The sequence below is a fragment of the Symphodus melops genome (assembly GCF_947650265.1).
Source record: "Symphodus melops genome assembly, chromosome: 13".
In the NCBI taxonomy this organism is placed as follows: Eukaryota; Metazoa; Chordata; class Actinopteri; order Labriformes; family Labridae; genus Symphodus; species Symphodus melops.
In genome coordinates this window covers 20,597,550-20,610,423 of record NC_136703.1, presented here as the reverse complement: position 1 = coordinate 20,610,423, position 12,874 = coordinate 20,597,550, and the positions used below count along the sequence as shown (strand labels likewise).

Sequence of the window (12,874 nt, the reverse complement as noted above, 5' to 3'; positions counted from 1 at the left end):
GCTTAGGCCCGAAGCAGGGCACTGGGCAAAAAAACAGAGTGGATTTGGTTTGGGAGATGGCACATTCAAACAAACTGACTGAGGAATTCCTGTTTGAAAGGCTGAGCTAATCCTTAATTTCCCTGAGGGAATATCAGCGGGATGAAGCTGCAGTTTGAAAAAGATTCTGGGGGGCTGTAATTCTGCGTCGTACAAAGCCCCGCCAGTACGAGACGAGGAAAAAAATAATAACATTTGCTCTCTTTTATGTGTTCTCTGCATTAGTCTCCTGATGTTAGTCACACATTTTTAAAAAGACAGACAGTATGTGGGTTTGAACATTAATCTCCACTGTGTTTCATGTTGAAGTCAGAGCTCAGTAATAAAACACACAAACAGAAGACACTGAGGTTTTAGCTTTTGTTGTCACTCCATGCAACCTCATTAAGTTAGCTGAAGCAAAGAGAGCTTTACTAAATGGGGGCTGCATTGATAATTGGATCTGCTAATGTCTGTCAGGTATATAAAAAGCAGAGATTCATCATAAAAAAAGATTCAATGTGGAGCGCCGGTGGTTAGTGCACACACTCCTGACTGGTCCTCAGAGAAGGCGGCCTGGGATTGGATCTAATCTGTGGCTCCGTTACAGCATATCATGCCACTCACTCTCTCTCCCTGATTTTAACATTTTTCTAGCCACTGTCCCTACAATAAAAAGAACACAAATAACCCTCACAAATGATTAAATGCCAACCTATCATTTTGCTAAATATTATTGAATGAACCAGAAACTTTAGATTCATAAAAAGTGGGCCAAATAAGCCTCGAAATATTTTCAAAAAAAGTTTGTTTTCCCCTTCTAACTTTAACTAAAATATTTTAATAAAGGTTTTAATCTTTTACTCTGCACTGTAACTCTTAAATCCTGGTATATTCTTCCTTAAATTAATTTTATTTGAATTATTTTTATTTTTACTTAGTTTTAATAATTTCAGTGATTTCTAACTTTTCATAGTGATTCTAAATGACGGATTTTTTTTAATGTCTTTTCTTTCCCCTGTCATGATGCTTCTGATGTCTTGTGTAAAGCACTTTGAATTGCCTTGTTGTTCAAATGTGCTATATAAATAAACTTGCCTCGTATCCTGCGTTATCCAGTGGAACTAAAAGCTGTAATATATGATGTATATATCAGATGTATAAATGTATATATGTAGCCATCGGGAGAAGGCAAGGCCAAATTCAGTCTTAGGTTTAAGCAAATAAGAGCCCAGGTGAGCATGAACCCGGTGTCAAATAAACAGATTTGTCCTCCAGCTTATTAGCTGTGTGACCACACAGCCAGGGATTAGTCCATCCCAGGGCAGCGAGCCCAGCAGTGACTGGCGCATGTCAGCCACCGTCAGGGATATTGGGTTTAATTATGCATACTGCTGGCGGGCCTTGAAACCAGATGCCCTGCCAGACAAACAGCCAACCTGGACTGAAGTACCTGCCAGAGTCCTGCACGCCAGCTGCTGAGGAACACTCCCTCTGTCAGAAGTGTAAAAAGACGCCATGTTCATGCCAACCAATCACAAACTTGCAATAAAGAAATAAACCCTCGTCATGGAGGAAGTATTACAAAAAAAAGGAAAAGATTAGGCAACAAGCTACACACACATGACACAATGATGACAAGGCCTCATCAAGACAACCCCATCTTCAAATTACTTCACAAGAGAACTTCTCATCATGTGGTTTATGAATCAGACCATTTAAGGACATTCTCATGTTTAGAACTCCTTATGAGCCATTATTTAACAGTTTCTACAACAATGAACTCTCCATTAGACTCCATTGTAGTCTACTTTGAGAGTAATGTGAACCTGGTTCCTCGTTTTAGAGGTACACGATTAACAAGCTGGTGACTGAAATTAGACGACGTTCCGCCTGTAAGGCCGTGATCGGTCATCAGCCTGTCATCTCTGATGTCTCAGATTAACACACAAGCCTTTCAGCTTCCTGCCATTTACACACAGACACACACAAGCTAACATTACAACAGTTTGGACGTAGGTTGCCTATCAGCAGAGGTGGAAAAGCATCAACATACTGAAATAGTCACAAATGGAAGTTACTTGCTGAGTATTTCATAATTCCTTCAATTGGTTGGTTGTTGGTAAGAGAGGCAAAATGTACTTAACATGATAAAGACAGGTGATCATGTGACCTGCTGCACATTTGTAAATAAACAGCTAGCTTGATTAATAGTCAATGTCCTTTCATGTCTTTTCATTGGAAAGGTACAAATTGGACAAAATCTGAAATTGGCAGGTCAGACCTTGAAGAAAATGAAATCTGACAAAGAAATTCCAACAGGTGCATCTCCATGTGAACACATACTATCCTGCTTTTCACTAAAATAGATCATTTTCTTTCCATACTTGGCAAGTAGGGATCATTAATGGACAAATTATTTGAGCTAATTGCTACATGTTGCATTCCAAAGTCTCAACATGCTTATTTTTAACAGTTATAATGATCACAATGTTGAAGGTACCTGTAAGCATGCTCACATTTTCCAATAAGCGATAAACACAAAGTATAGCTGAGGCTCAGGGAGTTGGAAGGACTTGGTTGTTTTCCAAAGAAAAAAAAGATTCTGAAAGTTATTACAATTTATTCTAAGGATAGAATCAGTTATAGTTATATTAGTTGTCAAGCAAATTCAGACGCAGAACAATGTCCAGAAGGGTTTATGATGGTTCTTGGGTATAGTTAGGTGTTATGTTAAATCACTAGGTTCTATCCTTTGGGCAGCACAGATCTGTTAAACTGTATGGCCAATCGTTGTGCACTGACTGACTGGCACTCACTGTCATCCAGTCCTTAATACTGGTCAAAAAGAAAGTGACGACTTTCACAATTTCCAAAAAGCTTTGAAAGAAGAAGTTTCTGACGATCAGTATTTGGAGAGGACCACTGAAACTTTTGAACCTTGTGTTGGTTCTCGGTCAACAGCTCCAGTTAAAAAGGGAACCGAAAGTACAGAAATGATCACGGCAATGATGCAGCTAATTTGCCAAATGTATCGTAGCACAAAGCCTGATTGAGTCTTCACGGTTCATAAACACCATAGTGAGCATTTCACAGAGCAACTGTGCTGCAGCAGGAGGTGTGAATAAATAGTGTGTGCATGCAGACTATGATTAGAGCAGTCCAACAGGCTCCAGCCTAATCAAGATGACATGAAAAACACCGGTGGCTGGCTGGCTGAAAAGACGAGAGGAATACAGAAGGAGAAAAGACACGAGGGAGAATGAGATGAGGCAAGATAAAAAGGAAAACACTTTCAATGCCAGTCTGACTCCATACCAGCTGACATTTCCCACACCAACTTCACAGCAGATGCCCAGCTGCACAACATCACAGATCTCACTGTTTCACACCGGCCTCCCCTGAATGTTTTGCTTGAGAGAGCGAGCTGATGTTCGGTTGGAGCTTAAAATCTTTGCCGGGCGGCTGGTCAGTTATTTTCAGTTATGCTGCTGACAAAACACTTCTTGAAATAGCGCACAACTTCTGCCTAATCTAGTTTGCACGGGGGACGATTTTGTTGAATAAAGCTCAATTTGCTCACGACACACAGCAGCCAAGTTCTTCCTGCACTTTGGCGTTGCATTTTGAAAAATGATTTTCTGGTCTGTTTGCCTTTATTTATTCAGAACGGCTGTAGAGTGACAGGAGATGTGGTGACAGGGAGTGGGGGATGACATGCAACAAATAGCACCAGGATCAGGAGGGGAACCTGCGCCCTCTATTCAAGGGGCGCTCGCTCTATACCAACTGAGCCAAACCAGCGATGGTGTTATTTAACAAATGTTGTGAGCTTTGTGTCATATATATGTTAAATATCTTTAACATATCTCTAAAAGGAGGTGTGCCAAAATCAGTGAAACACAGCGATTTATACGATCTAAAAGCAAAATAATACCGAACTCTGTAACCTCTGATATTCCATTAATCTCAACCAGACTCACATTCTGGTTGCTAATGTGAAAATGTGTGTTTGTGATGGACTTAAATGTGAAACTTTGCTGTATGTGTGTGTTGTTTGGTTTACTCTGTGCCGTTTTATAACCGCGTGTCTGGGTCTGCAGATTCAATGTAACCTTAAGCTCCAGTAACTAATAAAATAAATTAAACTCAGGAGTCTGCCGCCAATCTGCTGAGTCATGCTAAGGCTAATATACTTTGTCTTTGTTTTTTTTGTTGTTTTTTTTTGCAACAATAATCACAGCACCGGGGGAATTCTGTACTTATTTAAAGATCTAAGCTAATTTGTTTCCTGCGTGAACATATTGAGGGCAGTGCCATTACTCCGGCTCCAAGTAAACCACGTTTGAAGTCTGGAGGTGGGGTGGAGGTTGGCGTGGGCCCAGCAGGTGGGTTAGAAATACTGCTGAGAGAGCAGAGTGGGAGAGAAAGGAAGCCGCCAGCCAGCCAGGAGGCCAGATACATGAAAACGACGACTGGGTAAAAAAGGGGGGGGGCTGCTAACTGCTAACCAACACATATACGAGTCTGCAGAGACCCAGGGGGTGAACCTGATGTCTCTGGTCTCTCTTCGTACAAATGAGTTCAAAACGTGTCACCAAACACTGAGATACACCGCCACGTCGGCATTATCGTCTCCATTTGTTATGGTTTTCAGTGAGTGAGGTGACACAGAGGTCACATAAACAGTCACACAAAAGACTCACTTCATGGGTGTGTACAGTGGTGTGTGTTGTTTTCCTCCTCATACATAAGCAACTTTCAGATTCTTTTGATACAGAAAGCGAAGCCCAATTCAAATCATTGCATTATTATTTCAAACCATCTTCATGAGATATATATTTTTTTTATTCTTTCTTTTGGGAAATGTATTGCACTTCTCCGAGACAAACTAATCATTCCTCCGATGACCCACATGGATGAATGCTATTCTGAGCCGACCACCTTTAGATTAAAGTAAAAAATGGCAATATACTGGAAAGAGAGGACACTCAATGTGTCAGTTTCTTCCCCCAACACGCATGAAATATGTGGAATTCATCACAACGACAAAGTGCCTCTCTGCCTGCTCTACAACACTACACAAACATAGGCCGTAAACGTAACGCAAAGAGCAGAGGATCCTCAACTCAGACGCTCCAGGAATGCTAACACGGTGGTGTTGGATTTCCCAGCTTGCACTGCTCCCTCTCGGGGTGAAGCAACTACAAATTCTCACAGTTCAGGGGTCAACAATGGATGAGATGTGACTGCACACTTTGAGTGAACTTGAGGGGATCTAAAGATTTTTCTAGGCTCAAATAAAAGTGCTAGAAACGGCACGGCGCTAAACGCAGGCAGTGAGACAGTTTAGCATGAACTCCACATAATCCAGCGAAGCGCTGGAGGTGTCAGATTCCCTGCTGTGAGCCTGTCATCTGCACACGCCATCCTCAGTCCTACAGTGCACCATCACACTCAGTGAATTCTATATTGAAAAAGATCCTAATGACAGAGAGGCTCCAGGGAAAGTCTGTTTTTACAAAAAAAAAAAAAAAAAAAAAAAAAGGACAGCATGTGCTGGTTCTTACACAGCAGATATTGTCTCAGCTGACAACAGTCTGATAGCACGCCTGGGACGAGCCAGAAATTGTGGATGTAATGGATTGGAATGATCTGGAGTTGTGCCCAAGCCTCTTAAAATGCAAACCAAGTCATCACACTGATAGCAAAGCTTTCACTGCTGACATTTGGAGAATAGAATAAAATTATTTGGAGAGAAAAAATATTTCAAGAGGGCTCTGTGAATAACTTAAGCTGATTTTTATGGCAGAGTGTTGCAGTGATCCCACTGTTTTAAGTCAACAGGAAACTGAACGAGGAAGACACTCTGAATAGGTGGTCCAATTCTATCCACATTACAGCTCAATTTTCTTTTCGAAAAACTAGAGAAAAAGCCTCAGAGTGGTCTTTAGGACCTGATATGAATATGAAAGGACATCACTCTGCCCTCTGTCAGTGTGACAAAGGACACGGCTGTGAAGCTGGGAGACGAGCTCTCATCTGGCTAAGCTCTCACAGCGTCTGTCCAGAAACCCATGCATTCCTCTGTTAATTTCCCCTCAGTGGGCAGGCACTTTCCCTGCCAGGGACTTGTCTTACCTCCGGTCTGACTGCTGCAGCTGCCTGTGTTTGAATGAGCGTGGCCAGGAAGTACTAGTGAAGAGTTCTTCCTGTGAACCTCTGGGATCTGAACGGGTCATACTGGGGTCACTGCAAATACTAAGGTATGGAGGAAACACAGCTAATGCACGTCCTTAAATAAACCCTTTAAGACTAAAAGCCAAAGTCATTCTAACTAAAGGATCGACTCACTCATAGCCTGAAAATACAATATATTAATGTGTTTCTGAAAAGCCCAACGTTACAGATGCACTGATTGAGAAAAGCCGGGCCATAATAAAACCAATGTTTTGTAATGATTTCTTCATAAGTCTTTCACATCTGACCATGACAAAGAAAATCACAGCTTTTCTTAACACGTGACTTTCTGCCTATTGATACATGCGACACAACAGGAACACGTCGACAGGTGACTTGGTGCACATCGACGGGCCGATGAGCTGAAATCAATGTGTAAGTGATACACTGATGAATTCCAACCCAATACTAAACTTTTTTTAAGATTCCATTTTGGCCTTTCTGCCCGTTTTGAGAGGACGGTGCATATAGTTTATAGAGTACAAAACTGGGGTCAGCACGTACTCTGACAAAATGCTCTCAGCATTCTGTGCAGCACATAGTAAAGGAATCCGCAGCTTTTCTTTTGCAACATAATTAAATGATAATGAATTTGTTTAACAAAGCAGCAATTTGCGATCATTTGCAGAGTCATATAGGTTTAAAGCTGCATAAAAAGCACTATATTATGTACATGTCAAAAGTTTTCCAACACTACACTGTAAATCATATATGTAATCAGGGAAGCCCCTCCCCTAAAAAAGATGACATCAGCCCTTCATCTGCATCAAACAAGCAGCATGCCGCTTTGCACTGTGGTACTATTAAGGTTACACCATGACCTCCCTACTATGGCGAGCTCGTCCCAGCTCATTTTGGTCTTAATGGAGCACCGCCACAGAACAAATGTTTGGGGCGGTGGCTGTGTTAAACAAGCCGGGGTCAGGGTCTATATCCCATAGCAACCGCTGGGATGCAGCCTCCTGGGAAAGCAGACATTCCGCAGAGGAGAGAGCTGTTCGACTGCCTGGTTACGACAACACCGCAAGTCTTAACATGCACCCCATTCCAGGGCAAGAACGCCAGATACCTGGTGGAAACACTGAAAACAACACACCTTTAGAGTAATGAAGCCGATTAGGGCAGAGCATAGCCTGTGTTTGAATGTATACCATAATCATGCTGCTGTTATTAACTATATTTTGTGCACAAGATCTTATATCCACAGAACAAGAGGAGGCAAGTCAAGCCTGCTGAAAGGACTGTTTTGGCTACAGCAAAAATAAATGTACAAAGAAAACTTTTCCCACAAGATATAAAAAAGGTGAGAAGAAGAGTATACCAAATATTTCCTTTTATATGTCCACTTTACCAACTCAAATTTACTAAGACAAAAAAGAAAAAAAGAAACAAACCAACACACAATGAATCACAACTTCTACCACTTCAGTCACTGACTCAGATTTCTTCATATTGACAACTCCATTTGGCAAACTAAATCGAATGTCACACAAACACTAGCAGTAGGCTGCCCCTTTGGTCTCTAATCATGCACCTTGTTATAATCCAAAAGCCTGTCTCATAATAAGCTTACACGTCCACAGGCAACAGGCTTTTTCAGTCTAATAAACCTGTAGTTAATTCATTTCCTGAAAAGACCAGCCAATATATTTGTATAATCATTGCCAAACATTGATTACCCAAGTCAGAGTAGATGACACAACGGTCTCTTCAGTCCGCCCACAGACCTGTGAGGAAGAGCGCGAGCCCGCCCTGACTGCCTGACATCTGTGAATTGGATTTCCGATTAGAGTGGTTTAATGTAATTACCTTGAGTACATTTTGCGGTCTTAGCTGAGTAACACAGCGATGCATCACCTCGAGCTTCGGTGTAACACTTGTCCCTAAAAGGAAGGTGGCTGTCACAGTGCTCCCAGAGGAGTGTTATTATGTTTTGATGGACAGGCCTTCACCTGTATGAGCTCAGCATTTAGATTTAAGTCAAGACAGTAAAGTTGTAGGCTTCCTCCATGCAGTACTAAGCTCTTTTAAGACTACAAATTATAGTCCTTACTTTTACATTTGCAGACAAAAAAAATAAAAACGTGGACCCTGTTTCATAACAAAGTTCTTCTTTTTCTTTCTACTCAAAGGCTGCGTAATGAAACAACATCATATGGTTTCAGGACAATATCTTTCAGTCGATGAAAAAACAACGATTGTGTCGTGGTAAGCCTTAAATCGGATAGAATCTGCCGGACAAAATTAAACTCTGGAACTTATCAGATTGTCGTTGTATTTCATCAAATTATTATATATTACCCAGCAGCCCTTGTCTGCACAGCATTAAAAGGGATTGTACTTCAGACGAAGGCCCAGAAGGCTGTGTCTTCATAACACTGTGATGCTATCATAGAGTTAAATGAACATGCACCAGGAGCTCATCACCAAAGCTTTTACAAGTGTCCTCTATTTCAGGCACATTTTGGTGTGTTCTGCAGACCGGCTCTCCATCTTTGTTTTGGGACATTTTAACCAACATCTGCCAAAAAAAACCGACAGTAATTGCACAGATGGCATGTGGGTAAGAATGTCAGGAAAAATTGGACAACATTTTTTTGTAACTATCCCTAGATTAAGACTCAGGTCGAATTAAAAGACACAGGATGATTGGAAGTATTGATCATCAAACTCATCAAGATCTGCCTTTCAGGGTCACTGTATGACAACTATTAGAAATGACATCTAATTAGCTTACAAAATCACATCATAAGAAATAAAATGTAGTTTTGATAAAGGGCTGTTCAAAAAAAAGACAGTACCAGACCACTGCTAAATAACTGAGTGTGGCTGTGGTGGTAACGAGCTGCCGATAGTGAGTTTTCGGGTCTAGACTGTATGTAAACACTTAATAATGCATCTGTATTAGTTTTTTCGAGAGGCCATGGGCTGTTTCCTTGCAGATTTCTGTAGTTAGGTTGCATAATTAATCACATACCAGGCTGTTCGTGCACATTACAGTACAGCTGGAAGCGAACAAAGAAGCATGCCACTGCTGCTGCTGCAGCTACTAGTCTGCTCTGGTTTAATTGTGTTTGTTTGGTAATGCAAATAAAGAAATCATCACTCTGTCAAACCAGTCCAGAGTGTTACCATTTCTATACTACAAGTTACACTGGTTCATGGAAGAATTTGACAGGAGTAGCACTTCAGCCTTTTCCCCCCCATTCAGATTTATCCACCTCCTTCATCCCTTCTCCAGAGCCTACCTGAGCAGGCTGGAGAGCGGATGAGAGGAGGCGCCGTGTCCGCCACTGTTGCCGCTTCCACCGGTCCCGGACGATCCGCCGCCCGTGCCGGCGGACTGTCGCTTCCCGGATAAAAGCTTCTCCACTGCGGCCAGGTTTCCCGTCCGCGCCGCTTCAAGAAGTTCCTGCTCCTTCCCCATCGCGGATCCCAGAAGAGAAAAAACTGAGGAGGCTCGGGGAAGAGAAGGGAAAAAAGGGGGAGGCTTGGTTTGTTGTGGGAGTAAAAATTCCTCTGCGATTCCCCCCTCTCTCAGCCTTTTTTTAAGTTATTCCTTAGTATGAATCGTGTGGCGTGGAAACAAAAGCTCCCTGCGCCGCTGGATCGGTCCGTTTGGATCCACGGTGCCGCTGTGCTCAGGGGGTGGGGGGGAAAGTTTAACTCAGCAGCACGGTACCATCACCGAACAAACTTCCTCTGAGCAGACCCCCGAGTCTCGTCCGTCACTTCCTCGAAAAACTGTCCCTGCTTTCTGCTGCATCTCCAGCCTTTTTACGCACACATGCACACAAACACCTAGTACCCCCGCCCGGGCTGATCCACACACACTGCGGATGGGAATAAGCAAGATGGCGTATCGGGGACTGAATGTGGGCATTTATCAATCCAGGGCTTCCTACATCTGTTTTATTTTATGTCTCGAGTCCAGGGAACATTTTTTAAAACCTAAACTTATAATTATTTACAAGTGTTCGTCACTTATTAACACTATTTGGATGTCTCAATAACTTGAGCTCCCACTCCCTTTAAAATATGCATTCATCAAATTTACTAACGTGAACTACGAAACCAGAGACTTTAAAATATTTGGATGAGTCTATCAACTTTAAGGATAGAGGAATGAAGTCGCATAGGAACGTTTCACAGATTTTATATTGTGGCAACATAATCAGTCTGAGTAATAGTAAATACAAAGAGTGACCATAAACTCCAAGTATTAAAGGAGTTACAGAAAAAAAAAGTAAAAACTGACAGAAACTTTTTTTTTTAGACCATTTGTTTATTAATTTTATGGTAAAGTCTAAAGTTGTTGTTTTTCTAACAATCACAGCAGGAAAAAAACGTACAAATTGTGTGGCTAACGAATTTGATCTGGTTTTAAATAAAACAAATTGTCCGTCTGTATTGTTTGGCAGTGTCAATAAAGTTACACCAAAACCGGAAACGGAAACACAAGCCCGTGTAATAATAATGCTAGGTTGTTGATTGCATAGATATCTATGGTTGATTGTATCGTCTTTTGAAGGCTGGATATAATTTAAATTGTGTTTAACTTCTTTCACATGCCCCGATGTTAGCGCAATGTGTTAACTTAACTCAATTAATAGTTAGAATCAAATTATTGTAAATATATACTAACGTTAGCTCCTCGGTTGCTCGGTGTTTTGTTGACGCCTGGCTGCAGAGAAGGTAGGTGCACATTTGTATTTAATCTTATTTGTTTGTTAACAGAATAAACCGTACGTCCTTATTGAGACTTTATAGCGTACTAATGTCGCAGCGGGTCTGTAAGGTAAAAAAACATGTACATGTCTTGGTTGAATTTGAAAGTCAACGTGCTGTAAGCCAAACTGTCCAAGTGAACTATTCAACATCCATTCAACAGCATAGTGAGGGATCATGGCTGACCCTGCACGGATAAAACCAGAAGGAACCCCTGAGAGAACTGCTTCTTCAACTGAGGAGCAACCTGACAGTAAAGTGGAGGATCCAGAGAGTACACAAAGCTCGACATCAAATGAAAACAAAGAGTCTTGCTCTCAGGATGAGAACAAACACGAGCTGAAGACTGTGAGTTAATGACCAATAGAGTCTATACTTCTTAATACTCCCCTTCGGATATGTTAAACTGCTTAAATATGGTGTTGGATATTTTGCTGAGCTTCTCTGCTGGTGCTGTGATATATACCTCAGGACGGCATCACGAGACCATGAACCATTTAATACATGCAAATCTGAGTTGACAAGTGACAGCATGTGTTGTTAAAGTAAGGAATATTACTATCAGGCGATTGTTCACTTAGGGAAAATGTTTCATGAGTTAAAGTAAAAGTCACTGTATTGCAGATAATGCTTGTGTCCCAACAGTCGGTCCTAATTCACTCCACTACCTACTATTTTTTTCTATTTATCTGCAGTTGGGGTTTTATTTTATTTTTTTAAAGGCTGTTAAAAGTTGTCCTTTACGATACAGGAAATGGCAGCTGGGGAAGACGAAGACGAAGGAACCTCTGGCCAACCTTCTTCCAAAAGATTAAAGGTGGAACCAGAGAAGAAAAAGGAGAAGCGCCAGAAGGTTGATGAGGATGAAATACAAAAGATGCAGTAAGATGGAGGTTTATCTGGAATAACTTTGTTAAAGTCACACACCCCCTGTAAACATCACCACTCACCTCCTTCATTGCGTGTCTTGCAGAGTTTTGGTGTCGTCCTTTTCTGAAGAGCAGCTGAATCGCTACGAGATGTACAGACGCTCTGCTTTCCCGAAGGCTGCTATTAAGAGAGTAAGAATTTATTAAAAAAATATAAACCGTTTTTTAAACTTGTGAAACAGTTTTTTTTTTTTTAATTGATATTGTGCGTTCTCTAGTTGATCCAGTCCATTACTGGCTCATCAGTGTCCCAGAACGTGGTGATTGCCATGTCTGGCATTTCCAAGGTTTTTGCGGGTGAAATTGTTGAAGAAGGTGAGCGAAGGACGCAACAACAGAAATAACTCCAAACACATGAATACTTTTGCAGAGTTAAGGTTCATTTGTCCTTGCAGTTTAAACTTTACCACCTTGTACTTAAACACTTTTTTTTTTTTTTTAATCTTCACAGCCTTGGATGTTTGTGAGAAGTGGGGAGACACACCACCACTTCAGCCCAAACACATGAGGGAAGCAGTGAGGAGGCTGAAGAGCCGAGATCAGATCCCCAACTCCAAGTACAAGAACATTCTTTTCCACTGAGGAACCTGTAATCAAAAGATTGTACCGGGGTACCTTCTCGAAAATGTGGTCGCCATGGCAAGTCAAGATTAGTAACTGTATTGAAGAAAAAAAACAGATGAAACTGTTCAATACTCGCCTGTGGTTCACTTTTTCTGGTGAAGGAATACAGTTCATATGATTTATATTGATGTGTTATGCGTGTAAATAAAGTCAGTTTTATACTTGATGACTTGCGTTTAGTGGTGAATTAATTGCTATAAAGCCTAGTGAACTCCTGCAGGACATTCGAGCATTCGTGTTCAACTTGATGTTTGTTCTTATGTCAAAAGATGCTCAGATTCAAGAGATACTGTATGGACTGTAAAAAGACAAGAACACGTATTTTCTCATTAAAC

At 41.3% G+C, this 12,874-nt stretch overlaps 2 protein-coding genes across 8 annotated transcripts in view; one reads left to right on the top strand and one right to left on the bottom strand.

Annotated features, from left to right (window-relative positions):
• LOC306833980 (ankyrin repeat and SAM domain-containing protein 1A) overlaps positions 1-10,462 on the bottom strand; it is a 67,799-nt gene extending 57,337 nt beyond the window's left edge. For 3 of the 7 annotated variants that reach the window (XM_079359675.1, XM_079359674.1, XM_079359677.1), the window contains exon 1: positions 9,507-10,462. In XM_079359675.1, coding sequence (XP_079215801.1) covers positions 9,507-9,685 — 179 coding nt within the window. In that variant the 5' untranslated portion in view covers positions 9,686-10,462. The remainder of the gene's footprint in view (positions 1-9,506) is intronic. The other 4 variants (XM_079359676.1, XM_079359680.1, XM_079359679.1 and 1 more) reach the window with 2 other exon arrangements.
• Positions 10,463-10,689: 227 nt separating this feature from the next.
• taf11 (TAF11 RNA polymerase II, TATA box binding protein (TBP)-associated factor) lies at positions 10,690-12,705 on the top strand. The gene is made up of 6 exons (XM_079359694.1): positions 10,690-10,953; positions 11,150-11,334; positions 11,738-11,868; positions 11,960-12,047; positions 12,134-12,230; positions 12,367-12,705. Exons 2-6 carry the CDS (start codon positions 11,164-11,166, stop codon positions 12,495-12,497), a joined length of 618 nt encoding a protein of 205 aa, XP_079215820.1. The 5' UTR covers positions 10,690-10,953; positions 11,150-11,163; the 3' UTR covers positions 12,498-12,705.
• The last annotated feature ends 169 nt before the right edge of the window (positions 12,706-12,874 follow it).